This window comes from Hemicordylus capensis, chromosome 14 (assembly GCF_027244095.1).
Source record: "Hemicordylus capensis ecotype Gifberg chromosome 14, rHemCap1.1.pri, whole genome shotgun sequence".
In the NCBI taxonomy this organism is placed as follows: Eukaryota; Metazoa; Chordata; class Lepidosauria; order Squamata; family Cordylidae; genus Hemicordylus; species Hemicordylus capensis.
Window position 1 is genome coordinate 11,005,630 of NC_069670.1, and position 26,548 is coordinate 11,032,177.

The 26,548-nt window shown below is 52.7% G+C and overlaps 3 protein-coding genes and 1 long non-coding RNA gene across 5 annotated transcripts; 1 reads left to right on the plus strand and 3 right to left on the minus strand.

Moving 5' to 3' along the window:
• Positions 1-1,207: 1,207 nt before the first annotated feature.
• STX5 (syntaxin 5) lies at positions 1,208-14,196 on the minus strand. Of its 2 annotated transcripts, XM_053277695.1 has the most exons (12): positions 13,934-14,196; positions 10,933-11,164; positions 6,157-6,379; positions 5,714-5,784; positions 5,490-5,545; positions 4,638-4,708; positions 4,276-4,392; positions 3,700-3,756; positions 3,360-3,441; positions 3,159-3,259; positions 2,514-2,635; positions 1,208-1,731 (listed from the first exon to the last, which is right to left on the minus strand). In XM_053277695.1, the coding sequence occupies exons 3-12, from the start codon at positions 6,358-6,360 to the stop codon at positions 1,572-1,574; spliced, it is 1,041 nt and encodes a 346-aa protein (XP_053133670.1). In that variant the 5' UTR covers positions 6,361-6,379; positions 10,933-11,164; positions 13,934-14,196; the 3' UTR covers positions 1,208-1,571. The 2 variants fall into 2 exon arrangements, with proteins under 2 accessions (XP_053133670.1, XP_053133669.1); XM_053277694.1 differs by lacking the exons at positions 10,933-11,164; positions 13,934-14,196 and adding an exon at positions 10,280-10,433.
• Positions 10,452-12,333, plus strand: LOC128337108 (uncharacterized). The gene is made up of 3 exons (XR_008312179.1): positions 10,452-10,628; positions 11,153-11,779; positions 11,893-12,333. It is a non-coding gene; the product is annotated as an uncharacterized LOC128337108 (long non-coding RNA).
• Positions 14,197-15,556: 1,360 nt separating the features above from the next.
• Positions 15,557-22,042, minus strand: WDR74 (WD repeat domain 74). Its single transcript, XM_053277689.1, has 11 exons — positions 21,908-22,042; positions 20,698-20,807; positions 20,269-20,390; positions 19,480-19,543; positions 18,553-18,696; positions 18,327-18,428; positions 17,962-18,062; positions 16,970-17,025; positions 16,747-16,889; positions 16,319-16,375; positions 15,557-16,145 (listed from the first exon to the last, which is right to left on the minus strand). Exons 1-11 carry the CDS (start codon positions 21,966-21,968, stop codon positions 15,942-15,944), a joined length of 1,164 nt encoding a protein of 387 aa, XP_053133664.1. The 5' UTR covers positions 21,969-22,042; the 3' UTR covers positions 15,557-15,941.
• Positions 22,043-23,911: 1,869 nt separating this feature from the next.
• Positions 23,912-25,547, minus strand: LOC128337098 (uncharacterized). Its single transcript, XM_053277700.1, has 2 exons — positions 25,167-25,547; positions 23,912-24,744 (listed from the first exon to the last, which is right to left on the minus strand). The coding sequence occupies exons 1-2, from the start codon at positions 25,474-25,476 to the stop codon at positions 24,335-24,337; spliced, it is 720 nt and encodes a 239-aa protein (XP_053133675.1). The 5' UTR covers positions 25,477-25,547; the 3' UTR covers positions 23,912-24,334.
• Positions 25,548-26,548: the final 1,001 nt, after the last annotated feature.

Below are 26,548 nucleotides of genomic sequence, written 5' to 3' on the forward strand. Positions count from 1 at the left end.
TGTGTGTGATAAATTATAAATATATTTGAAAACTGTTCCTTGTGGTTTTGTAAAGATTTTTTCCCGCTTGAAAGCTGAAAACAAGTAAATTTCATGAGCGAAACCTGTTCAGCTTTGTCAATTTCCATCCTTTATTTAGGAACCAAGTCAGACCCTTGGTCTGTCTAGCTCAGGACTGTCAACACTGACTGGCAACAGCTCTCCATGGTTTCAGGTAGGGCTGGAGAGGTTCCTGCCTGGAGCAAATCTGGGACCCTCTGCAAGCCTGCAAATACTCTTCCAGTGAGCTATGGCCCCATATTCCCTATGGGGAATATCGTAGAGTGCTCACATATGCAGTCTCCCACCCAATTCCAAAGCAAGGCGGCCTCTGCTTAGCCAAGGGGAACATTCATGCGTGCTACCTACCACAAGACCAGCTTTCCTCCCCAATCGCGTCTCATGTGAAGCAGAAGGAACAGACAGAAGATTCCATGTTTTTCCAAAGTAAAGCTTTTTTAATCGCTTCTGAAGCACAGGAAGGATCCTGTGCTCCTCTCTACTACTCCATACCATGGATCAGGCAATGCTGCCGCCACCACCACACCACCCCGCCGCAAGCACATACTCTTGTTGGGGTGGAAGGGGGGTGCTGACAGCGGAATGTTAATGCCATTGCAACTGAAAAGGGGGCGGGGGGAGAGATCCAACTGCCGGGGGGGGGGGAGTAGTGGCATCCTTCGGTGGGAAGGGATATCGGCTCAGCCACCATAACCAGGGCAGGGTGGCCTCAGCATAGGCGAGTTTACAAGAAGAGATGACCCCAAGTGTCAGTGGTGGGATTAGAATTGAGCTTGAGTTGCAGGAACCGGTTAGAAAGTTAGTAAGACTGGGGAACAGCAACACTTTGTCTGCTTTAGGGGGCGGGAAACAGCCCAGAAGAAGGAGTCCATTAAAGGGGGTGGGGAGGGGAGCCACACTCCGGCTGGACTGCCAAATCTGCCCCGGGTGCTCTGGCAGGGCGGCCCTGGCCAGTCTTCCTTGCACAGAGGAGGGACATAGAGATTGACCGACACTCAAGTGAGGAGCCCTGGCCGCCAGCCGGCACACAATCCTCCCCTGGAAGGGGGAGAAGGCACAGGCCAGGGCAGGCTCGCCACCCAAGGCAGGGAGCCCGGGGGAGGCCTGTCACGCCGCGGCAGCCGAAGAGTGAAACTCCACACCATCATAAAAAGCAAGTCGGGGTTCTATTAGCTTTTTCGAGTCCCTACAGGAGGGCAAATATAGAAGGAGGAAGAGGAGGGAGGAGCGATGCTGGTCCCTCTAAGCACACCGCTGGCTGGTGTCCCATTTGGGGAGGGGTCGGGGGCTGAGCCCTTCACAGCTAGTCCAAATGCGAGTGCACTCCAGTCAGGGTGGCCCCACTCCAGGCCAAGAGCCGCCCTTCGGCGCCAGGCACAAGGCGGGGGACTCTGCCCCGTGCTGGCTGCAGAGAGAGACGGAGCGGCGAGCAGGAGAGAGTCCAGCGTCCAAGGCGGCTCTGGGTGCAGCGAGAGCGGAGATGGGGCTGGGTGCTCAAGCCACCTCCGCCATCAGGCCAGGAACACCACAAAGATGATGAAGAAGACGACGAGGATGAGGAAGATCTTGACCATCAGCCAGCGGTTGGAGGTGACCGACTGGAAGTACTTCAAGATCTCGGTGTGTGCTGCTTCCACGTTAAGCTGAGCGTCTTCCACGTTGGCATCAATTCTGGGGGGCCGGCCCAAAAAGAAAGGGGGAGATGTGAAGATGGCAGAGAAGCCGCCCCAACTGCCCTCCACCCTCAGAGCACTCTTTTCCTTGGTGGGGAAACGAGGCCAGCAAAGGAAAGTCCTCCTCCACAAACGGAGGACCACCTGAGGAGTCATCAAGAGGAAAATTTAGGATACATGGGGCACCCAGAACCAGAGGAGCTGCTCCGCTGGGGTGAAGACCTCTTCCGGCCGGAAAGGGGCAGAGGGTCCAAGCCCCGCCGCCCCTGCACCAAAGCAGCCCCCTGGGTCTGTCCCCAGGCTTGAGAAGGTCTCCTCCAGACCACACCCTGCTGGCAGCCTCTCTGCTAAGGATGGGGAGAGAGTCATGCCTCGTGTGGCCCCAACATTTACTGTGGAGGTCGAGGGCTGGCACAGCGTAGCCAGGAGGGAGACGCTAGCAGCCGAGAGACTGAGCTGCCAACCAGCGAGGCCCCAGCGGAAGCCTCTCCTTCCTCAGCCATGGAGGCCACTGCAGAACCCCAGGTAGGCCAGGACAGGAGAAAGACTAGCCTGACTCAAAATGTGTACTTTGCACGCTTTAAAAGAACACCACCTGATGATTCGTGCTGGCTGACCAGGTTTGCTGTGAGGGAAGTGGCACATGCAGGGACCAGCCCCAGAGGGCCCCCTTTGCCCTTGCCACTGCAAGCCTCCGTTCTTCACAGCCGTGGCCCTACGAGCCTTTGGCTGCTCCACTAGGAAGCAGATGGCGGGTGTGTGAGCGCCCTCCCCCCATACCTCTGGATGGTTTCCTCCTGCTCTTTGACCATGTGTGCCAGCTGCTGGAATATGGAGCCCAGCTCGACTATCGTGGACTCAATGTTCTGCATGGTGTCGGCCCGGCTCTGGATGTATGAGTCCTGGAAGGAAGGAAGATTACAGGACTGTTTGTGGCTGGGACCCTTCCAGAAGTCACCCAACTTTTGCCGAAGCAAGCCTGGGACCTTTTCTTGTTTCTTGAACGATGCCTTACAAGACTGCCTCTGCTATGCACCATTGCCACCACTAAAAAAGGTAGCTGGCAGGCTGGACAAAAATAGATCCAAAAGTTTAAAATGGGGTGCTTTTCCCCTCTTTTAAAAGCGTCCGTTGCCCTGTGTTTTATAACTTCATTATTCCTAATCTGTTTAGCCTCTTGTCTCCCAAATAATTCCAGTTCGATTTTGAGCCCACTGGAGACAGAAGTGTTATGGGGAAGGGGGTGAGAAAGGGAAATAACATTTGCTAAGAAGTCAAAAGGTAAAGAGGTTACAGAGTCAGCCAGACTGCTGGGGAAAGGGCCCAACCAGACTGGGTGCAGCAGGGGGCAAGGAGCTGGTGGGTGCATCTGCCCTCCACTTCCCCACCCCCAGGGCAGCCTTCCCAGTCCCCACCCCCAGGCACCTGCTCATTGAGGAGTTGCAGCTGCTGACTGGTCCGGTTGTCCATATCAATTGCCACATCCCCTGAACGCCGGGGGTCATCCTGAAGCACAGCAGAGCCGCCTGCAGGATCCAGCGAGTGCGTTAGAGCCTGGAGACTTGGGGGCCTCCCCCTGCCCTTCAGCCCCACCCCCCGCCGATCCCTTCACTGGCTCCGACTCACCCAAGTTGCTCGCGGAGAGCGGCATGGCGGACACGGGCGCACGGGAGAACTGTTCTCGCCGACTCTTCTGCTGCTTCAGGTTCTAGGGAAGGGAGCAGAGGTGGTGAGGGTAGGCAAGCAGGCAGCCCTCGCCTCGAGGAGCTGCAGACACGGCCCAAGCTCCTCCCCACAGCACCAGTTTGCACAGGCCCATGGGGAGAGGCTTGAAACCGTAAGATCGCGCCCCCCCACCCCACCCTCAGCAGCCCATCGCCTCTTCTCTGCGTCGTCGAGGTCAAGAGCTGCCTTGCTGGCCACCGAGGACCTGCCGTGGCAGCAGAAGTGCATGTGTGGCTCTTACCTCGGTTCGCACCTCCAGGACAGACTTGAAATCGTTGGACATGGAGGCTAGCTTGGACTGGGGAGAAGAGGAGAAACCGGAAGTGAAGGAGCCTGCTCCTTTCTGTGGCCAGAGAGCATCTCCTGGCACCCTCCCCATCAGGCCGAGGAGCGACCAAGGAACCGAGTTCGAGAGCTGCCCTTGGCCCAGTCAGGGCCGCTCCCTCAAGATCCTCCTCCCACCGGCTCCTTGCACAACTACGGCATGGGAGGCTCCAGACTGACTTGCTGCTTGTCTGCTACTATTAATGAGACACCGCTTGGCAATGCAGAAGTTCTCAGAGCCGTTTAAAAAGGAAACAAGTGACAAGAAGACGGCAGCTCCCTGTCCTCAGAGGGGCTCACACAGGCAGACTCCAGCAACAGCCACTGAGGGGAGGCTGTCTCAGGGCTGGAGAAGGCCAGCTGCTCTCCCCCTCCTAAACAGACAGAGAACCACCACTTTGAAAGGGGCCTCTCTGCTCACTGAGCAGGCTGATCTCAGCCACCCCAAGTCCTTTCCCGCCCTGGGTCGTCCCAGTTCCATCCCAGACCTGACCTGCAGTGACACCACCACTGTGTTTGAGTGAGTCTGCACGTGCCGGCCACTCTGGCTGCCTTTGGCCTTCACAAACTCCTGCAGCTGTGCTATTTGTTTGTTCAGGCTGTTGATGTCCTGTTGGGAGAAAGGAAAAGCTTGCGGGTAGTGAGGGGCGGGAAAAGGTGGCCGGGACAGTGGTGCGAATCCAGACCCCACCCCCTGGCGAGTGCTTAAGGGCCCCTCCCGGCTCCCACAGCTCCACAGCCCACCTCCTCTCCCCCTTGCTGTGGGTCGCAGATCACATCCTGCTTTGGACCCAGCAGGATGAAGAGAGCAGCAGGCCAAGGAGGAGCAGGGCAGGAAGAGGCTCCTTGACTCACCTGCTTGATGATGTAGGTCAGCTCCTCAATCTCCACTGCCTTGTCATCAAAGAGGGATTTCCGCTTGGCCACTGCAGACACAGAGGGGCAGGGATGGAGCCAGGAGCGCTGGCTGGAGGCCCCTCCTTGTGAGTCAGCCCAGCCCTCTCCCTTCACTCCCCACCGGGAGATCAAGCATGGGGATGCGCCACTCGAGGACGGCCATGCCTCTCGGCTCCCCACCTTTATTTTGTGGCTCTGCCCGGTGCTAGGCATGCCAGCAGTCTAAGCCTCAACCAAGCGGAAGGGAGGCGCCAGCTCCCAGCACCAAACAGGCTGGCCCAGCAGACGACTGCAGCCTGCTGGGGAACAGGGACACTGGGGCAGCCGTGCCCCCTGAACGCATCCTATGGTTTGGAAATATCCCACCTTGCTTATAAAATCCAAGGCAGCATCAGAACCAGGACAGAGAGAGAAGCAGCAGCAGCCTCAGCTAAGGGGAGGAAGCCAGCAGGAACAGAAGCCAGCAAGCGGGGGAAGCAGCCGGCTCTCCAGCGGGGAGGAACACACATGAAGCTCCCTTTCTGCCAGTTCTCAAGGTAGCGCAGGGGTTCTCAGATTTGGGTCCCCAGATGTTCTCCCACTCCCACAACGGCTGGGGATGATGGGAGTGGTAGTCCAACACCTGGGGACCCACATGTGAGAACGCCTGGTTTGGGCTGCCCTGCCCTCCGCAAACACACCATGTCGCTCCAGCCTGTCATCGGGATCCAGTGTCAAGTGAAAACCCAGCCAACCACCGCCAAGTTTTTGGTGGGGAAACCCCCCACCCCCGGCTTCTGCGCCTCATCCAAGCCCCCGACCAATACTCACAGATGGTGAGCTTCTCCAGCTTGGCAAATGTGTTGCTGAGGTCTTTCCCAATGCGCCTGGAGAACCAGAAGGAGCCCGGAATCAGCCACAACCCAAGAACCAGCATTTGCAGTCGGGACCCCACCCCCCGCAAGCCCCACAGCCTTGGTAAGTCCGTGCAGGTCACATGTGACACACAGAGGCTGCTGGGAGTTCCGTGGGGAGCCAGCGTGCCTTCCACTCACTTGGCCATGACCATGAATTCGCTCCTTTGCCGCACGGCACTCAGGGCTGGCTTGTTCAGCTGAAGCCCATTCTGAAACACAAGCACAGAGAGGGACTGTGGCCACAGGACTGGGAGCGAAAGGAAAACCAAGCCCACCAATGGCCCCTTCCTCATGGCTGGAAGGATGCAAGCTCCTGAGCGGTGGGTCTGGACACAGCCCCCGCCTCCGTCCCCCGTGTCCTGCCACGGAGAGTGCTGGTGCAAGACAAGACACACCTGCTGATGCCTTCGGGGTCCTTCGCCCCCCTTTTTGTTGGCTGCAGTGCAGCACAGGGCACCTGCTGCCCACGTCGACCTAGCTGGGATCTCAGCGGTCTCTGTTGGGCCCGATCAGAAGAGGCCGAGGCGTCAGAATGGGCCCAGCAGCCGCCCCCCACTCAGGCAGCCCCGACTGGCACTCACCTGTCTGCTCTGCAACGACTTGCAGGCGGAGAGGAACTCCTGGGTGCGATCCTGACACGACATGGTGTCCAGCTGGGGAGGTGGGGGCACTGCTGGGGTGCAGCTGGAGTTGGCAGCGACCGGGGGCAGGACTTGGGTCTGGGAAGGCCCCAGGTAGACGCCCTGTTCGGTGTTCCTAGAGCCGTGGCGTTTCCTCGTAGTCATGGAGGCTCATAACCTGGTGCTTTGAGGAGGAAGAGGGTCATCAGCACCCAGCGCAATCCGTTATCAGAGCCCAGGGAGCCCTTTCTGGGTTCCGGATATTGAAAAGCCTAAAACCGGGAACAGAACACAGACCCCGGGGCTCCCAACTCTCCTCCCAGATTTCAACATGCAGGCAGAACAATGCTGGCACGCTCAACAGGTGCCCAGCACCCAGACAAACCCAGGAGCACCCTGCTTGCTGCCCTCACACCACAGAGAGGCGCCCCAGTTCTCACCCTGCACCTCACTGCCTTCACGAGCGATCCCAGCCATCCTAGCTTCTAAGTCAGAGGTGGGAAAACAGATCTCACACCAGTGGGCTCCTTCTTTTTCTTCCTTTCCAATTAGTGCGCTTCTTCCATCTCATCATAAGCGCCAAAGTGATTCACGCTATAATCTAAACAACCAGCCCCTGAAAAGCATCTTGTCAGCCTCTACTCATAGCCTAGTTTTCTGGTTACACATGCAAAGTGGATTACAAATATCACAGACAACAAGGCCACCATATAATTTTAAGTCAGAATTTCTAGAACGTTCTAGAATTGCTAGAATATTCTGGAATGACTAGCATAAAAAAAAAAAAGCACCATTGAAAAATTTTCATCTAGCCAATCAAAGCAGCAAATCACTCCCTTAGAACACCAGCCTGGAACTATAAATCAGAAGCTGGTTGGATCAAGGGAAGTGGCACCCACAAACATCAAGAATTGGGGATCTCTGCTCAGTGGACCTCTGCCCATGCTTCACCGTCTTGCTGCTACCATGGAAAAGGCCCCCAGTCTTGTGCCAGTCAGCATGAACTCCCATAATGGGGTGTGTGTAAGGTTGACCTTAAGCATCAGGCAGGCTCCTGTCCCGAGAGACCCAGGGCCAAACCATTCAAGCATTAATTGGTGGCCACTAGTAGTGTTGGTTCCATTGCTAATCGTCCAAAAGCTCAGACTTGCAGACAAGGTTCTCCCCACCCCGTTTTCCTCACAACAAACCTGTGAGGTAGGTCAGGCTGAGGGACAGTGGTTGGGGCAATAAGGGATCGTGACTTCACCACTGCTCCGCCTGACACTATCCCAAGCAAGGCTTTGAACTCTGGCCTCTCCACTCATCCTCCAACACTCTACACTGGCACTAGCACAGACAACTCTGAAAGAGGATGTGTCAAATGTGTGGATGACGGCAATTAGCCCCAACCTCCAAGAGTCAAGCTTCACACTCAGAGATAGTCATCGGAGCGGTGGGGGGAGAAAACCCTGTGATATTCTGCATCTTACCACTGCCTGAGGCTAGATTGGATTGGCATCCATCTACAGGTGACAGTTGGAAGCCTCCTGGAGATTTAAAGGGCTGGATATTGCAAAACATATTGCTCTCCTGGCTAGATTTCTCTTTTGGCGTTGGCTGCTTTTACCTCGTGATCTCATCACTGCTTGTTTTGATCATCTACTTCCATCCCATCATATTGCCTTTCCTCCTAATGCTTGCTTGGCCAGCCACATCAGGAGCCTCTTTGGTAGACAAGGGGCACATGAATGTTTGCGGAACCATTAAATTATGAAGAAAGGACATGGAAAGTAAGATGGCCAGTATGGTGAAGCCTTTAGTAGTGGTGTGGCTGCATTTGGAATCCTGTACAGTTTTCACTTCTGGTCACTTCATCACAAAGAGAATATATTTAGACTTGAAATATATAGATCAGCGAGATCCACAATTTTCCAAGTGGGCACCACTTTGGCAAAAATGCTTCAATGCAAGAGCCATTTCCTCCACAGAGTACTGCGCTCTTCTCAGTGCTGGAGGCAAGCGCTTGGAAGGGCTACACTGCCCAACACCCTGTGCATGCCTTGCAGGATAGCACAGGGACTCTGAAGGGCTCTGTTCCCCTTAAAGGAACACCCCCACCCCTGCATCACCACACCACTGCTGGGCATAGTGCAGCTCTGCACGGTGAGAATGGTCATCTCCGCCTGGTGCCAGAGGGACTGTGCAGAGTACTCAGCTACACAACCCAGTGAACAATCCATCATGGAGCCACACTTAAGAGTTGATGGGACCACCAGCCCCCAGTCCTTACAATGAAGAGCACTGTTCTAGCCCAATATAGAAAGAGGAACCAGAACTAACCAGGAGGTGGGTCAGTTTCCCTAAAAAGCAAAAGTAACAGCATTTGGAGATTTGTTTAGGAAACTAATGTTGATTATAGGTGTTCCCTCTAACAGGGAGTCCCCGATGTTGTTGACTACAACTCCCAGAATCCCCAAGCAAAAGCCATTGCAGCTGGGGATTCTGGGAGCTGTAGTCAACAACATAAGGGAATCCCTGTTAGAGGGAACACTGATACAGGGGAACATGGCAAAGGCTAATAAAGTTATGAATCTTATGGAGGAAATGGAGCCATGTCCATTGACAGTACGATATTTAAATTATTTTAAAAGATTTTAAAAGGCCTTGCCTTTCCCAAATCTTCAAGGCAGTTTACATAAACACAATGAAATAGAAAATTAAAAACGACAATCCATAAAAAGTGACCAAAATGACAATTATACCAACAAAACCCTCATCAGGATCTCTCTGTCAGCACCAAGTAAAGCAGATGCAGCCATCTATTCACTCATCCTTCCTCACACAGTTCAACTGAGGGGCCCCAGAAGCCCTACAACCAGTGTTCCCTCCAACATAAAACCCCAGATGTTCTTGACTACAACTCCCAGCATCCTCAGCCAAAGCCAATTGCAGCTAGGGATTGTGGGAGCTGTAGTTAACAACATCTGGGATTCCCTCTTACAGGGAACACTGCCTACAACTCTTCCCTACCCCATAGCAGGAACCCAAGCACCCTTGCTACTTGAAGCAATTGGGACCAACCTGTTCAACCTGGTCTCGGAACGAAAGAGAGTGGGGAACCCTTTTACTGTGAGACTCTAAGCAGGGGAGAAGGAAAGAATCAGAGGGCTTGGATCACCATATGTGGGAAAGAGCTGGAGATAGAACCCTTTTGTAGTGAGGAGAAAGGTGCTTCCACCGGAACCTAGCTGCCTTCTACAAAATCAGGCCCATCTAACTCAATACTGTCACTGGCAACGTAAGTTTCAGACGGGAATCTCTCCAAGCCCTGCCTGGAGATGCTGCCAGGGACTGGGCCTTCCCTAGAAAGCAAAAGCAACAGCATTTGGAGATTTGTTTGTTAAACTGATGTTGATTACAGGAGAACGCAAGGAAAGCTTATACACCATTCTAGGGAGGGCATGGAACCATGTCCATTGACAGCACTATATTTGCAACAGCAGGAGAGAGGGCATGCCCATACCTCTTTTGCCTGTGGGCTCCTCAGAGGCATTTGGTGGGCCACTATGTGAAAAAGGAGGCTGGACTAGATGGGCCTCCTTGGACCTGACCCAGTAGCAGTGCTGTGCTTATGCTCTTAATTATTTAATTGTCTGCCTGTCTACAAAGCAAGGGCTCTACCACCCCATGGACCACTGTGGGGAGAGGGAGGGAAAGAGATGGAGACGGAAGGAGCGAGGAAAAGGGAGACAAAAGGCTTGGGCCACTGCTAGGGCGGGGGGTGGGGAGAGAGAAAAGACGGGAGAAGCGCTGGAGGGGGGAACGCTTTTGTTGGGCACACAAAGGTGGGGGGAAGGAGGAAGGACTTGGACCACTACCTACGGGAAGAGAAGGGGGACAGGTGGGGGGACGCTTTCTGTGGGGCACACGGGAGGGAGGGGGGGGGATCAACCCCGCCCCCGGTGGGAAAGGCGGGGAGCGTCGGAGGGGGGAACCCTCTGAGGCGGGAACCTCACAGAGCGGGGGACCCTTTCTGAGGAAGCACCGCGCGGAACCCAGCGAGAGGCGATGGGGTCCGGCGAACTGGATGGGCCCGACTTACCGGCCTCAGGGACCCGACCTCGGCTCTGGGCGCTGCTCGGCCCCCTCAGTTCCAGTCACCGGCCCCGGATCGGGATCCAGCGGCCAAACCAGCCGGAGAGAGGGCGGGTCGTCGACGTCACTGCCACGTACCCCCTTCACGCCGCGCGTCATACGCACGGCGCCGGCCGCGCACCGCCCCTTCGCACAGGTTGAGCTGGAGGAGGCGGGGCACTGCTGCTAGGCAACCGAGGGAGGAGGGCGGGGCCCGGAGGCTCGGCTTTGTTGCCCGGCAACCGAGGGCAAGCGCGGCCTAGGAGGATCCCGGACCAGGACTACGGGGGAGTAATAAACACTAATAATAACCACCAGTAATAATTATTTTATTTATTTTTATTTGTCACACTTATATACTAACACAGCCATTGATAACCAAAACAGCTGCTGGCATTCCTCACTTCAGTCAATTCCTTTCTCTTTAAGACAGCTACCCAACTGGGCAAAGCTCCTTCCTGGGGGCAGAGACTTTCACAGAAGGCACGTGGGATAGTTAAAGTTTATATTTAGTGTAGTGGGTGAGTTAGTTTATTCCCCTTGGCTGTAGGACTGCTTGTACTGTGGAAGGGCACTGCCAGGGGGGCTCCCTCTGTCCGGTCTGTCGGGGTTTTCTCTTACCTCATTGGGTTTGCTCCCGTGACCTAAGGACCAGAGGGGGGCTTTGGGCTAGGCCCGGCTTTATCCGACTCCCCACTGTTGTTACTCCTTGTGGAATCGCGCCGGCCCCCAAAGACAGAAATGCGCCTCCAAATCACATGGATTGTGGTGCTGTCTGCCTGATCTGGCCCAGTCTCCGATTCTGTAGATCTCACAGACGGCTGCTTGCTCCTTCTTTTAGATTTCTTCTTAACTGCAAACAAGAATGACAGAATTGTGGTTCTGGAAGAGGACCATATCAAGCTATGGGCCCTGCACTCAGACTTCCTAGTTTGCACAGTTTCTGGACAACATACACGACGATGCTTCCCTGCAGCAATGGCACATGGAAGACAGCACCTTCTTGGAAGAGCTTCCTTTCCTATCCTCACTGGCACAAGATTTTGCAGCTGTTTCTACTTTGTTGTTGTTAGCGTGAATATTTCTAAGTTCTGGACAAAAAGATCAGACAGGTCCCCTGCTGTAATGACTTATAATGTAATAGCCATGAGGAAAATAAGCCAATTCAGATACAAACTCTTACATAATGTTTGCATAATGACCAGCTGGAAAGGCGGCTGGTTGGAGGAGCCAAATTGCAATTGGTCGCAACCAAAGGGATGAGTTATTTTTGTATGGAAGACAGGAAATCAAACCGAACCTGAATGCAAATCCAAAAAGACACACCCCGCCTCAAGCAAACCAGATCTGCAATGGAACCAAAAATCTTCTGGTTTCCTTCAAGGGCAGCCCTAGCCAAACTCTTAAACACAAGATGCACGAACTGCTTCAAAATAAGTGGCCCTGGAATCAAGCCCTCAGTTTTCAGGTACAGAATTAATGTTTCATTTTCCTGATCTTCACATGTGTTTTTAAAAAGGTCAACACCCTTTAAAAACATTTTACAGTTTTAAAAAATAACATGTATATTTTTCTCATTAGTTATCATTCTATGGAGTGACACTGCAAGCAAAAGAATTTGATATGGTTCTGCAGGAAGGGTATCGACTTGAAAGAGTCTGAACTAATTACTGAACTACTTTTGAAAGGTCGTGTCTGAACCAGAGAATTCAGAAGCCCTGGTGAGTCTGAACAGCAGTGCAACTCCCCTACAATCTGGTGCACACGGACCCCACCACTGTGCACAGTGTGATTTGAGTAACTGGTGACTCCACTTCTGTGTAAACATGCAGAGGAGTGCACAGCACATCATGCATCTGAAAGAGGCATGATGGCCCAGAAAGGTTACCAGCTCAGTGAGCACTGATGCCTATCTGACACAGAGATAAGGAGGCAGCAGCTCTTAATTATTATTAATTTACAGTGCTCCAAAAGATCATTTTCACAATGTGCTGGATATGTAAATTAAATTTTAATGTCTGAGCAGCAGTCTGAGGTTTTGTTTCCCCCTATTGTCTCAGGGGCCTATGACAAGGTCTGGGTCTTCCCTGCCTAAAGGAGAAATTACATCATGCTACAACAGTCTTACTAATAGGTCAAAATGCTCCCAGACTTTCTTGGTTAATTGATATCAATTAGAACAAGCTGATGCCTTACAGTATCTGGAATTAATATTGCCCAATGATTTATCTGGGAAATATCTGAATCTAGGCTGAAAGCAGATCATGCTACGGACATGTCTGAGTTTCTGGAGAGCCCATATAGCTCGGTGGGAAAGAGATGGGCTTTGGTTCAAATCCCCACTGGGGTAACTTAAATATTAATAGCAGCTAGGTTGATTTTTTGTTTTTTAATGGTAGGAGTGCTGGTCTTGTGGTTGCAAGCATGAATTGTCCTTGTAAGATATTCCCCCTGATATTTTGGACACATTATGCGAAAACCCAGCTGGAGAAATAATGCTGGGGAAAGTTGAAGGAAAGAGAAAAGGATGACCAGCAGCAAGGTAGATGGACTCTGTTATGACAGCAATGAACACACCACTGAGAGACCTTAAAGGCCAAGATAAAGACAGATCACCCTGAAGAGAATCTATCTATGTGGTCACTAAGAGTCGACACTGACTTGATGGCACTTGATCAATCAATCAATATAATTTAAGTTAAAAAAGCTCGATGCGTTTTTGGAATATACTGAAAAACACCAGACAGATTCACCAACAAATACTATGACAGAACTCTACGAAAATAGACACTCTAGTAATAAAAACAATGGAGTTATAATCTAAACAATGATGTATCAATCAATATTAATACCAAATATTCACATAATAGATCATGGGGTGTGTGAAATATTGGGGGAAGACAAATGCTCCAAATGTCCCTCTGCCTTATTTTGGGGACAGGGCTGAAATTCAGCGGTAGAGCATATGCTTTATGCATAAGGCCCAGGTATCAATCCCTGGGGGAAGCTCCCATTTGATACCCTGAAAAGATGCTGCCAGTCAGAGTAGACAGTGCTGAGCTAGATGGACTGATGGTCTGACTTGGTAGGAGGCAGCTTCCTATCTTCTTTTTCAGGTCCCTGTCTCTATTTTTATTGATTTACTGATTGATCATATTTTTATACCGCCTAAGATCTCTAGGATTGCCTTTGCATTCTTAGAACACAGATCCACTGCTTCACACTCTTCCACCACCTTATAAAAGAGCAGAATATATTTGTAATTTAAAATGATGCTTAAAGAAAAAAATTAAGATGCATGTACCACCATATTATGCATTTTGGCACAAGTTATAACTTCTCTGAATTGTTAGGGAAGTTATAACTTGCTATTATAAGATATAACATTAATTATATAGAACATCTAATGTTATTACTATAATGTTTGGTGGAAGGATTGGACCCTAGGCATAATTCCAATAGAGTGCCCTAATCATCACCTGCGCTCAGGAGCCCCTCCCCTTCCCCACGCCCCGCCCCCGCATCACGTGGACGAGGAGATTCCCCCGGGCTGGGCGTTCCCGCGCCGCTCCGGTGACGGGGTGGGGATTCCCCCCACTCCCTCCCGCAGGCGGGGCGTCACCTTTCTTCCTGGCGGTGGGAGCCCCCGGCTTGGTGGTGGGAGCCCCCGGCTTGGCGGTGGGTTCCGCTTCCTCGTCCGCGTCGATGGAAACCGTCTCACTGGATTCCGTGCAGCCCATCGCCCGCGGCGCCTGGCCGCCGAGGTTAGCCGCCTGGCAACCTCCTCAGCCCCCCGACGGCTTTGTGAGATCACCCCCACCTCCAGAGCCCGGGGCAGCTTTGTGAGATCACCCCCGACACACACACGCACCCCTCCCTTGCCGGGGTCGCCTCCCCCTTTCCTTTCCTTTGGGGCGTTTTATGCCCCGCCTCGCCTGACCCTGCTGCACCCTCGAGGCGGCTCACAAGGAAGCAGTCGATTAGAGGGAATCCTCTCTTTGCTCGCTTTTCGGTGGCGAGTTGTGGGAGTGGGAAGTTGTTCTAACGGAAGCTCCCCAAACTGCACCCAAAGAATGTTGCGTCCGAGATCACAGTAGGGATGGATTTCATTTCACCCCTCCCCTGCCAGTTCTAGACAGATGTTTAGTGCATCACTGTTGTGGCTTTTAAAAACAGTGTTGAATTTGGGACCGAGGAATCTGCTTTGTACTGAGTCAGGCCCTTAGCCCATCTAGTCCAGGGCTGCCTACACTGACTGCAGCCCTCCTTGGGAAAGTGCTGTCTGAGCCTTGGACTCTCAGCTCCTCCGTTGATGCTCAGCCACAGATGCTCTGATAAACATAGGAAACTGCTGTCAACTAAGTCAGAAGCTTGCTGCACCTAGCTTAGTATTGTCAACACTGACTGGCAGCAGCTCTCCAAGGTTTCAGGCAGGAGTCATTCCCCAGCTGGCCCTGGAGATAGTGCCAGGGATTGAACCCAGGATCTTCTGCATGCGAAGCACATGCTCTACCACTGAGCAACAGCCCCCTCCCCAATTTGGAGGTGGCACCTTGGATTGTTAGAAGGAAAGGAAACACTATAAGAGCTTAGTGGCAAAAGGGGGTGCCTTTTTATTTACTTTTTAATTCCATGGAAAGTAGAAATCTAAGCAGTGAGCACCAGTCAGAACTGTAAGGGAAACCAGAGATGAGGATTACAGTGCCCCAAGTAGGCAGCCTCAGTGCTCACACGGTTAGTGCTGGGTGATATTTTTGTGTAGTGTAACACTTTTTAAAGACACACCCAGAAACCCTTTTCCAATACAGCTACAGAGAAAGAGAAACATGGGATACAGATTTCTTATTAAACAAGGAAACTTATTCTTGCCTGCAGAGGGGAAGAATGGGTAGTTGGAAAAGGGTGGATTCTGGGACTGTGGCTGCTGTCCTCAGCACCTGTGCTTGGGAATAACTCGCTGAATTCAATGGGACTTATTCTGGTTTAGGATACTGGCAGCCCTAGAGCTCAGACAAAGCTCTACCTTGACCACCCTTCAGTCAAAAAGCCTAATACCACCCCCCCCCCATGGTTCTCCCCATCGTCACCACCCCCAACCCCCTCTGGAAGTTCAGAGTTCCGTATGCCCACTTCCTGGGACATGGCAGCCTTGATCCAGCCAAGCACAGGCAGTTCTCTCACCTACCTGCCTGCCTCCAGCCCTTGCTTCACAGGACAGCCTAGAAGAGATTCCTCACAAAAGGGATACTACTCACCATGGCACCTTTATTAAGTGATAATCTGGACAGAGCTGCACAGCAGCCAGAGTGAGGGCAGGGAAAAGGAAAGCAGGGGCCGTTTCATCCTCCGCTCCCTCCCCACCAACCCACTCTTCCTAGGGGCTTGGACATGAAGCCTCAGCTGCACAGCTTCTTCCCCTGCAAGCCTCTCAGCTCAGGAGCGGGGCGGCCTGAGGATGGCATGGAGACAGGAGGATGTTCCCCCACTGCAATTGCAGACCAGCGAGAAAGACTCCATCGTCTCGCCCCCCCCTTCTTTGCTTGGAGCAAAACTGCGGCCAAGGTGGGCAGCCAGGAGCTCTGGCCCCTGCTAGGGATTCCGTGTCCGGGCGAGTCCCCCGCCTCCCCCGATCAAGAGACTGCCTTTTTAATGATCTTCTGCTTGTTGAGGGATGAGTCCTTGTGGGGCCCCTCCTTCCTGAATTCGGGGCACGGCTGGGCTTCTGCTTTCCGCTTCACTTTCACCACCTCCATCGAGTCCCAGATCTCATTGTCCTCTTCGTCCTCCTGCTTTACATCATCCTGGAGGCCAGCCGAAGGGTTAAGATCCTCTTCCTGGAAAAGCAATCCAGGGTAGCTACTCTAAGTACACAGTTGTGTTATGCAGCAATTCTATGAAGATCCCACCCCGTCTCCTCCAAAAGAAGATGGGGGTGCTGAGGCTGAGGCTGCATCTCCATTAATCGAGCAGGAAATGGTACTTCCTTTCACTCCCACTTTCAACTTACCTCCCAATTCTCTCGGCTCATAAGCAGCAGACAGTTCAATCGGGATTTCAGATAAACCTGAAACATGTACAGACATTTTCAGTCAAGGAGGCTTCATCTCATGTGGCTGTGATGATCTATCAGTGGCTACTTTTAGGCTTCCCTGACAATCGATATGTTCAGGGTGACACACGGATACCCAATACCAAGACTCTTGCTAGCATGGAAGTATCTGGGGTTCATTCCGAGTCAGCAATATCCCATTTCCAGCTGGTGTGAGTGATCAGGGCATCCACATGTGCCAGATTTCAGGCCTTTAGGTTTTGAGTACAGTATCAACCTGCTTTTGACTCCCCCACACTTTGAGGGAGAGGCCCAAATGTATTTAATCCATACATGACCACCAGTGTTCTTGTCCTCAGCATTCTAAGATCCCGGCTCCTTCTCACCTTATGCTCCAAGCGCTTCTGCTGAAGATTGTGCACACGGAGGAATCGATCCAGCCCGCACGAGGCCACCAGTGGGAGCACTGGGTGGCACTGGATGGCCCGGACACTCCCGGCAAAGCCCTTGAGACGCTTCACCAGCCGCCCTGCCACAAGAAGAAGGAACTTTGCAACACAAGACAAAACCTCTCTCCTCACTCCCCATCTGCATCCCCTCCATGTTCACCTTGCCGTAGATCTATGACTGCAACATCCCCTCGGGAACTGCCCACAACGACAGCACTGCAAGGAAACCAAAGAATAGGAACATAGGAAGCTGCCATATACTGAGTCAGACCCTTGGTCCATCTAGCTCAGTATTGTCAACCTAAACTGGCAGTGGCTTCTCCATGGTTGCAGGCAGGAATCTCTCCAAGATAGGGCTGAGAGAGATTCCTGCCTAAACCTTGGAGATGCTGCCAGGGAGAGAACTTGGGACCTAGATGTTCTTCCCAGAGCAGCTCCATCCCCTCAGGGAAATATCTTACCGTGCTCACACATCAAGTTGTCTTCCATTTGAATGCAAACCAAGGTGAACCCTGCTTAGTTAAGGGGAGCAGTCCTGCTTGCTACCACAAGGCCAGCTCCCCAGAGATATTTTATATACCGTTCAAAAGTGGTATATAAATATCCACCGTATCCATATTTCCTGCTTCTCAACAGGCCCCACCAGGCCCAGCTGTGGCTCCACGAGCCAGAAGGCATTGCAGTTTTGCAAAGAGGCCCTTTTTAAAAGGAATGAGGCTCCTATGTTTAATAGCAGCGGGAGTGCAACCAACAAAACAGAATTATTTTCTGTTATTCCATTATTCCAAGCTATTTCCCTATTCCATTATTCCTAGCTGGAATATTCTGGTGACCGTCCTGCTCTGAACACTCCATTTTCCCCGAATTGCCGCCCCCCCCCCCCCCAAGTCTGCCCAGCTTCGTAGCTCTCCAGTTGTTGCTGGCGTCTGCCTTACGCTTCTTTTTAGGATTGCGAGACCTTTTGGGACAGGGAACCCTCTTGTATGTTCATTTTTCTATGTAAACAGCTTTGAACACTTGGTTGGGAAGCAGTATATCGCACTCTGGGGTTTTGTCCCAGAGCAACAAAGCAGCTCCAGCAAGTTTGGGGAGCAGGCCACCTACATGCCGGAGATTCTAGAATGAGAGGAAGGAAGAGACGGAGACACTCACTTTGCATTGGGCGTCAGCGAGAGCACAGTGAGCGGATGCTCGCCAAAGGTGGTCTCCAACACCGGGCGGCGCTGCGGGGAACTGGGGTCGTAGAGCCGGACCTAGGGGGCAGAAGAACAAGTGGGCAGTAACAAGCGGCCGGAAGCGGTACAAATGCCCAGGTGCCCCCACTGCTTTGTTGCTGTCTGTGTGGGAGGAGGGAAGCTATGAGGAAACAAGTACAAGTGAGAGGGCAAGAGGAGGCAGAAGTCTTATATTGGCAGCTGGGAGGGGGGCCAGTGGGGGAGACAATGCTACGCTAGAGGGGTCAGAGCTCTGGCTCAGCAGGAGGCTGCTTCTTCCACTCACATCTCCCCAGCTGTTACCTGGTGGTGTCCAGTGCAGGTCACAATTTTCTCCGAGCCAGGCAGGAACTGCATGTCCCGGTCCCAGATGGGCACCCTCAGATCTAGCCAGTCATTCCGCACCTGCCACAGGAGAGCGAAGGGTGGTGTGAGCACAACGAGGAGACAGAGAAGAGATTCCGAATCTGCACCCCAACTGAATCCTGCACAAGGGAGCCCCTGCTGTCACAGGGCTTGAGACACTCACGTTTTTGGCTCTGAAGATGGGCTCCTGGGGCTGTTGTAGGTCCCACACCTTGAGGCAGTTCTCCTTCCCACCCGTGGCCACACAGTGCCCTTGTACAGGGTTCTGGCGCATGCGGCACACACCTGGGCCCACCTGAACCTCCACCTGTCAGGCAGGAAATATTAGTAATGATGGGGGGAATGGAGAAAGGGATCCAAGTATGCAGACTGGCAAACACTTGGCTCAGGCAGACAAACCAATCCACCATGGTTTTGCCCCAGGACAGACGGCTGATATGGCCACTGCCTGCTTCTCTCTCTCTCTGCCTATGGTGTTGTCAGCCAGAGATGATACTGTTTAAGATTGCTAGAGGTCACAGGGGCGAGGCCTTGATGCCCAGAACCACTCCTCTTGCTTCCCCATCACAGGCAGACTCGGCCATGTAGAAATGCACATCTCATTGGCAAAGGAACTGTGCCAGTCCACAGTTTTTTCAGGCCACAGAATCCAGCTTCTCTTGCTGTTGGAATTTAGGCTACCGCGGCACAGAATTTTTTAAATCCTCTCTTGGCACAGACTCTGAGCACCCTGGTTACTGACTAATACTACTACTAAGTCATGCTCGTTCCTTTTTTCAGGGGCTCTAGGATCAGGGTAGCCAATCCTGCGTTACAGAAGAATGGGGGTGCCACACTCATCTCAGTGTGCAACTCCTACAAGCCCAGAAAGACTAAGAACAAGTGCTAGATAGTAGAACTGGGCACAATACAAATGTTCCCACCAGCTTCTGGGCCACCACTCCCACAGGTGGTTTTGTCAAAAGACTGTTCCAACACTGTTCTGCATCCAGGGAGGAGAAGGTCCCCAATCAGAAGCCCCCATTACCCCAGCTCTTCAGAACCCCTCATATTCCCCATCTGCACACCACAGACCCCCCAAAGGGCTCACATTTTCCGAGGAAGCATCCCGCCAGACCTTCAGCAACCCAGATTCGACACAGGTGATGAGGGAGCTGCAGGAACCAGTCCAACCAGAGAGAGAAGGGAGAGAAAGAGGCAGACACACATTTGTCTAAGTGATTGATGTGGGTGATAGTCTATGCCTGTGGTGACCTTGCCAAGAAGAGAGAAGAGCCCAAGGGGGCTTCAGTCTTGTCAATTCCATGCAGCTGCCTAGGGCAGCATTTTTGTTGTAGCAGTGGAGGCAAAGAATTCTGCTCCTCCTCCTCTGGTGTATGCAGCTCTCCACCCATGAAAGAGGAGAGAAGCAGCAACAACAACATACAAGGATCCTGGTGCAGCCAGGGCAAAAAGAACTAGGGGAGGGAAGCACAATTCACAGCAGGAAACACTAAGAGTCTTGGATGTGATGCAGGAAGGCAGTTTTTCTGCTTCCTCAAGACAAACTTTTCAGGGGTGACGGCTCACACACTTCAGCTGCAATATTAAACTTCATGTTGCACGTGAACATATGAACCAGCCCTCAGAATACTTGGCTTGGCATAGGGTCAGAAGTTCCAGGACTGACTAGAAGTGGAATACACAACACTTATTTCATGAAAGGTAGCAAGACATCAAGACCACCCATACTAAAACCATTAATGCAGCAAGAACACACACAATGGGTGAGCATTCAGAAGATAAGTGATAAGTATTCACCTGCCTGCATGTTCTCAGGAAGCCATTCCTTTATCAGGAGTAAGTGATAGCTAAGGAGAGTGAATAGATGAGGCCTTACCTCTCAAGCACAGCCAAGCCACAGAAAGGTCCTTCGCCTCCCAGACACTCCCGAGTCTCAGTAAATTTGCCCTTCTCAGTACTAAACAATCTGACTGATCCATCAAGGCATCCCACGAAGATCTGTGGAGAACCAAAGGGAAAAGAACGGATAGTATTACAAATAATGTGCACCTTTCTGGTAACTCTTCAGCCAGTGTCATAGATTACATATTTAATTGCACACAATTGAGCAAGATCTAGCAGCAGATACCACAGCCAAAAAAGTCATCTCGGCATTCTCAGTGCTCTGGTCATTTTGATATTGTGTATATACAGCTCACGTGGCAAAGATGGCAGGCTTCCCCATTTCCACAACCATGTTTCTGCTTGTTTACCAGGATTCCTCCTCAACCCAACCAGTGCCCTTTGGGGCAGGTAGCCTCATCACCTCAGACTCGTAAGGATCTCCCCAACACATAGCAGTGACAGCTTCATGCCGACTGAGCGCCACACTCCCCGACTTGTAGTTTGTGGCCTGTTTCTTCTGCAGGTTGATCCCTAAAAAAGAAAAGGTAAGGCAAGAGTAAAAAGATGGTCCCATCTGGAATGGGGAAAAAACTAGAATGATGGCAAGGTCTCCTCCTCCACTCCCAAAGAGTAGTTGTGGGACCGATAAATTCCACCTGCTGCCTCCTCAACCTCCAGCCAGCTTTCCAACTCTCTCTTCCTCCTTCTCCCCCAGTCCATAAGTAGAGTTGAACATAAAAATAGCCCTGCTGGATCAGGCCCAAGGAGGCCCACCTAGTTCAGCATCCTGTTTCACACAGTGGCCCACCAGATGCCGCTGGAAGCCCACAGGCAGGAGTTGAGGGCATGGCCTCTCTCCTGCTGTTACTCGCTCCTCTGCAACTGGTACTCAGAGGCATCCTGCCTCCGAGGCTGGAGATGACCTATAGCCCTCAGACTAGTAGCTATTGATAGGCCTTTTCTCCATGAAGTTATCCAAACCCCTCTAAACTAGTAGCCAACATCACATCTTGTGGCAGAGAATTCCACAAGTTGATTATATATTGTGTGAAAAAGTACTTCCATTTGCTGGACCTAAATTTCTTAGCCACCAGTTTCATGGGATGACCCTTGGTTCTAGTGTTATGTGAGAGAGGTTGCCAACAGGCAACAGGCCAGTGCAACAGGCCAGTGTGTCTAGGGCCTTTAGCAGGGGCTTAATTTATCCCCCGCCCACTGGGCAAAGCAACTTCTTTTAAGAGGCAGCTGCGCTCACATTTAAGAGGAGCAGCATTGCAGCACCCATCCTACTACTACTCCCATGAGCCTAAGGGAGCAGGCATGGCTCTCTCCCTTTTACTTCAGCACTCACTTTGTTAAGCGAGGTAGGCAGGGTGGCCAGTCCTCCAGGACGAACCTAGGGTCCCTACGAACCGGCATTTATCTCCAGGTGACTCTTGGGATCAGCTCTGGCGATTTTGCAGGTCGATAGCGTACAAAATATGGTGGGGGTGGGAATAGCCTCCAGGAGGAGCTTCGGTCAGAATTAGCTACCCTACACCAGTTTGGGTCTGCTGCCACTCTAGCCGTTACCCTGCCCCACCCCTAAGCAGCAAAGGCCACCCCCTGCTCAGTAGGGGCGACCCCCTTACCTTTCAGGAGCCCCGTCTCGGATCCCACCCACACGTGGTGGCCCCGCGCAGCAGACGCCATTTCTACCTTCGCTCCGCCTCTAACATGCCGGGGAATGACCTACCCGGAAGTGTTCTGAGCCGGGCGCTTTATACTGAGGCACCGGAACCATAACAAGAAAAAAAAGCCCAATGCAGCCACCGTAGACTTCCGACAGTTGCGGCACCTCATTGGCCAGCTCGGCTGCCTGCGAGTTGCACTCATATCCTTCCCACCGGCATTCCTTTTCCTCTTTCCAGGTAGTTCTGCTTGCTTCATGTGGTGGGGATAGGAACAGAGGAAGCTGCTATATACTGAGTCAGACCCTTGGTCCATCTAGCTCAGTATTGTCTACCCAGACTGGCAGTGGCTTCTTCATATGTTTAGGTTCCATGGAGCTGGGAGGAAGAGAAAACCAGGCAGGTGTTAGAAGTCTGTGTGTTGACATTTTGGAAGGGTAGCTCCGGCCCTTGGAGGAGGCTGGACTGGACTGGCCTGACCCAGCAGGGCTCTTTCTATGACCTTCTATTAGGCTGGGCCACAGAGAGAGAGAGGAAAAGAGTTTTCCATTAATGGCTTTATAGTGTGCAAAATATTGGGGGAAACTTTCAACGGATGGCTTCAGTTAATGGCATTAACATCTCTAGGATTGTTTTCAGTACTGACCTGGAGATGGACGCAGATTCCTGAAGACTCCGGGCAAATCCTGGAGGGGTGGCTGCTCTCGTTGCCATGGCGAATTCAGAAGCACTGGCTAACTCTGTTACTCGTTAAGAGGGCTAATTGTGGAGATGAAGCTGCCCCCACACCTAATCTTATGAGTCCTGTAATTTTATCCAGTCTCCTGCCAGTCTCCTGCCAAAGGGCTCAGAGTGGCATATATGCTTCTCTTCCTATTTTATCCCCCCGTAACAGCCCTGTCAATTCAGTTGGGCTGAGAGAGCAGAACCGGCTCCAGGCTAACCGGTGAGTTTCCTAGCGGAGGGGGGATTTGAACCTGGGTTCTCCAATTCCTGGTTTAGCCACCATAGCACAGACTTTCTAGTACTCCTCTAGACATCCATCAGACCATCTAGCTGGCTTTCAATACATGGCAACAGTTATCCCGAGTAAGATGTCAGCCATAAAAAGCTGGTGTGGATAATTCACTTTGGTTTGATGTTTCTGCAGCTAACATATTGTGTTCCTCTGTGAGAGTTCCCCTCAAGGTGTGAAGAGAGACAGGTTTGAGTTACAGGGTAGGCCAAGTCAGTGAGGAGGACACATCGCTGTAGACCTGTCACTCACTCTAAGGATGCAGGTATAAACTAATAGGAACCCAGCACGAGTGGCAATTCCCCAAAGAGATGCAAATGAAGGACTAAAATCCCCCAAAAGAGAATAGGGGCCAGATGATGGTCATTGGTTTTAAAAGGACTTCCAGTTAGAAGCCTGGGTTGAAGTCCAATAAAAGGGACCCTGAGCTGACCATTTGTCCAATCAGCTGAGAGAGGTTAGGGGTATAAAAGGGATATATTTCGGGCAGGGGGAGAAAACTGGGAGCAGAATAAGTCAGCAGAGGACCTATGAGAGCTTGAGAAAGAGCTACAAAGAGAGCCAACTGAAGAGGTAAGAGAAGACCCCTCAGAGTCAGGGGTGCAGGAGATGGTGCCAAGACTAGTACCTTCCGGGAGCAGAAAAAAGTGGATTCCTTTGGCAACCAGCTACTCAGCTGAGTCTGACCTACCTGCATTTTTCCTTGTATATAATAATATAATAATCAAGTTTTAATTTTAGTCCATCTGTAGGTGTGTCAGTAATAACTCCATGGCCATTTGGCCAAGTTATCAGTATCATGTAGGATTTGACGGTTCTATTTTGCAAGGGGAAGGAGAAAATATTTGGCCCTTTTTATAGAGAATAACCCTTCCCTACTCCCTCACAGCTAGTTTGCCTACTCACAGGTCCTGTGCATTTAGGCAGGAGAAAAACACAGCACAATATGATAGGCTTAGCTGGTTTATTTTGAAACCCTGACATGTGACTCTTAGCAGCACCTCAAAGCTTCCCCGCCACACCTCCCAGCAAGCCAGGAGTAAAAAGTCCCTGACAAAAACCATAGTATTCCCAAAAGTGTACCAAGAAAAAGCCTAAGAGAAAATGAAGGAATGAATGGAGACACAGAAGAGGGTGGGCAGGGCATAGCAGTTTGGTAAGGGTAGGAACAGGTAGATCAAGAAGACTGCAGAGCAATGACTGACAGAATGTGGACAGTGTTCCCTACAAATGCAAGTCAATACTACTCTGATATTGGCAATGGGCCAGCAGCTGAACTGGAGGGAGTGGGGATCAGTGCCCTTCTCCCCCACGCTCTGCTCTCAGTAGTTCCTTGGTGCCGTGAGGAACGGCCCCCTCCACCTTCCCCTTGGCTAGCCATCAGGCAGGGGCAGACTGTGCCACAATGTGGCCAAAAAAGGTGGACACCGCAGGGCCAGCCTCAAGGCCCCACAGACGTCTCTCTCAGGACAGATGGCCTTGACACACATCTGGGCGCCCCGGCCTCCCTCAGCACTGCGGAAGGGCTTGGTCACGTCAAAGCGGATGCCACAGGCTTCCCCACGCAGCAGCCCTGTCGCCCGGCTCCCCTGGCAGGCCCGCACTTGCTGGCGTAAGGAGGGAGGAGCCGTGAGGAGCAGCCTGTAGGGAGGTGGTGGTGGCGGCAGCTGCTGCTCCCCCTGCTCCAGAGGCTGCTCCAGGTTCAGCAGGACAAAGGCCTTGGTGAGCCTCTCGCCCTTCTCGCAGCGGAGGTGCAGCATCCAGCAGAACTCGTGTTCTTCACCTGTAGGGGAAGGAGGAAGACTGGTGAGAAACAGCTGAAATCCACGCCAAGGGTGCCGCCCACCTCCAGTCGCCAACTACCCAGCAAGAGTCACCTGGATGGTGGACAATGCTCCCTCTTAGACAACAGCAAGGTAAGCCCCAGCCAGAACACAACAAGCCTACAAGGGGCCCCCGGAGGGCACTTTCCCAAGGGCCCCTTCCCTTGGCAGCCCCAGTCCGTTCATGGCCGGAGCCCACCTTGGCTTGCCAACATACCCCACTCTAGTCCTCCCACCACCACCACTTTCTGGAGGGGGCCCGACGGCGCACCTGGGGCCAAGACGCTTCCGCAGCACAGCAGCAGCCACCCCAGGGAGGAGCCTGTGGAGCCCTCCCCGCCGCCAGCCGACCGGATTGGCTACCCGGCGCACACTCCCTTACCTTCTCTGCCTTCGTTGAGCTTCAGCGAGAGGGTGCTCTGGGCGCCCGCCATCTCCAGCATGGCTCTAGCCGCGCACTGCAGCATGCAGCTGCTGAGCCTGGGCGCCCCGGGGCCTTCCCCCTGCAGCACTAAGCTCTCTTCCTGCAGGCACGGTGCCCGCTGGGCCACGCTGGCCCCTGTCCCGTCGCCTCCTGCGCAGCTGGGCACAGCCACGAGGAGGGCAAGGAGCAGGCCGAGCCACCGGCAGCCCCTGGCAGGGCAGTGCGGCCGGAGGAGGCAGCGTGGGAGGGTCAGGAGCAAAGTCTCCATGGCTGGGAAGGGGGAGGGCTGAGGGCTGGATCCAGCTGCCGCCGCTGCCAGCCTCAACTCGCAGCAGCCCAGGCCCATTCCTTTGCCCTGGAGTTGCTGGGTGGGTGCCCAGAGGAACAGCTGCCAAGGCCTGCTTCTGGAGAAGGTCTCGGGCTGCCAGACGCCAGGGAGGGGGCCACCGCAGGGGCTTACGCAATAGGTAAGCAGGGATGCAGTGGCCCTTCCAAGGCCAGGCCTGGAACACTGTCTGCAGGGGGGAAGGCTCCGCTTAACCCCTTCCTGTGTTCAGGTGACCCAGCTTGCAAGCCTGGGCTCCTCGGAACCTAGGAAGCCCTCTTCCAGTACAGGGGCTTCTCTGGCAGCTTTTCCCCAGCCTTACCCGGAGACACTGCCAGGGGTTCAACCTGCAACCCTCTGCATCTTTTTGGATTGTGGAAGAGGCTGCAGTCACTGTTGTCTTGCTCCTCCTCCCCTCCCTCTGCCCACCCTCCTGCAGGGTGGAACTGAAGCCCACTTGCTGCATCAGGGAGTGAGAAGAGTTGCAGGAGGCTCAGAGTGGTGGGCACAGCATACCCTGCTTGGAGTTGAGCAGTCCCTCTTGGGAAGGAAGCAGGCATCTCTTCCTGAGCCTGCGGAAGGAACTGGCATCCCAGGCAGTAACACCTTTGGATTGGTGCCCCCCTTCTGACTTGTTTGCCAAACCCTCGTAGAAGCTGGTAGATGCTGTGCCATCTTCGAGACACTCCAGCCAATGCACTTTAACCCACGGAGATGTCCTCAACCAATAGCTGAGAACTTTGGATTGCAATGCTCACTTTCAGACTCTCAAGCACTGGCTCTTGCCTCAAAGGCAGGAGATTCCTAGAACGAGGCCCTGCCTGCTAGCTTGAGTTAGCCCCTTTCCTAGCTGCTCTCTCGTTGGCTCCACCTTATGAAATGAAGCGCTGAGTACAGCCAGCTACAGGACACTACAGTGGTCAGACAACACAATTCCCTCCTGGCATTCAGAGACCCTTTTGTAGAAAGCGGTTTCCCAGAAGGGCAGTCCTGTTAACCTCTTCAAGGTAAAGCA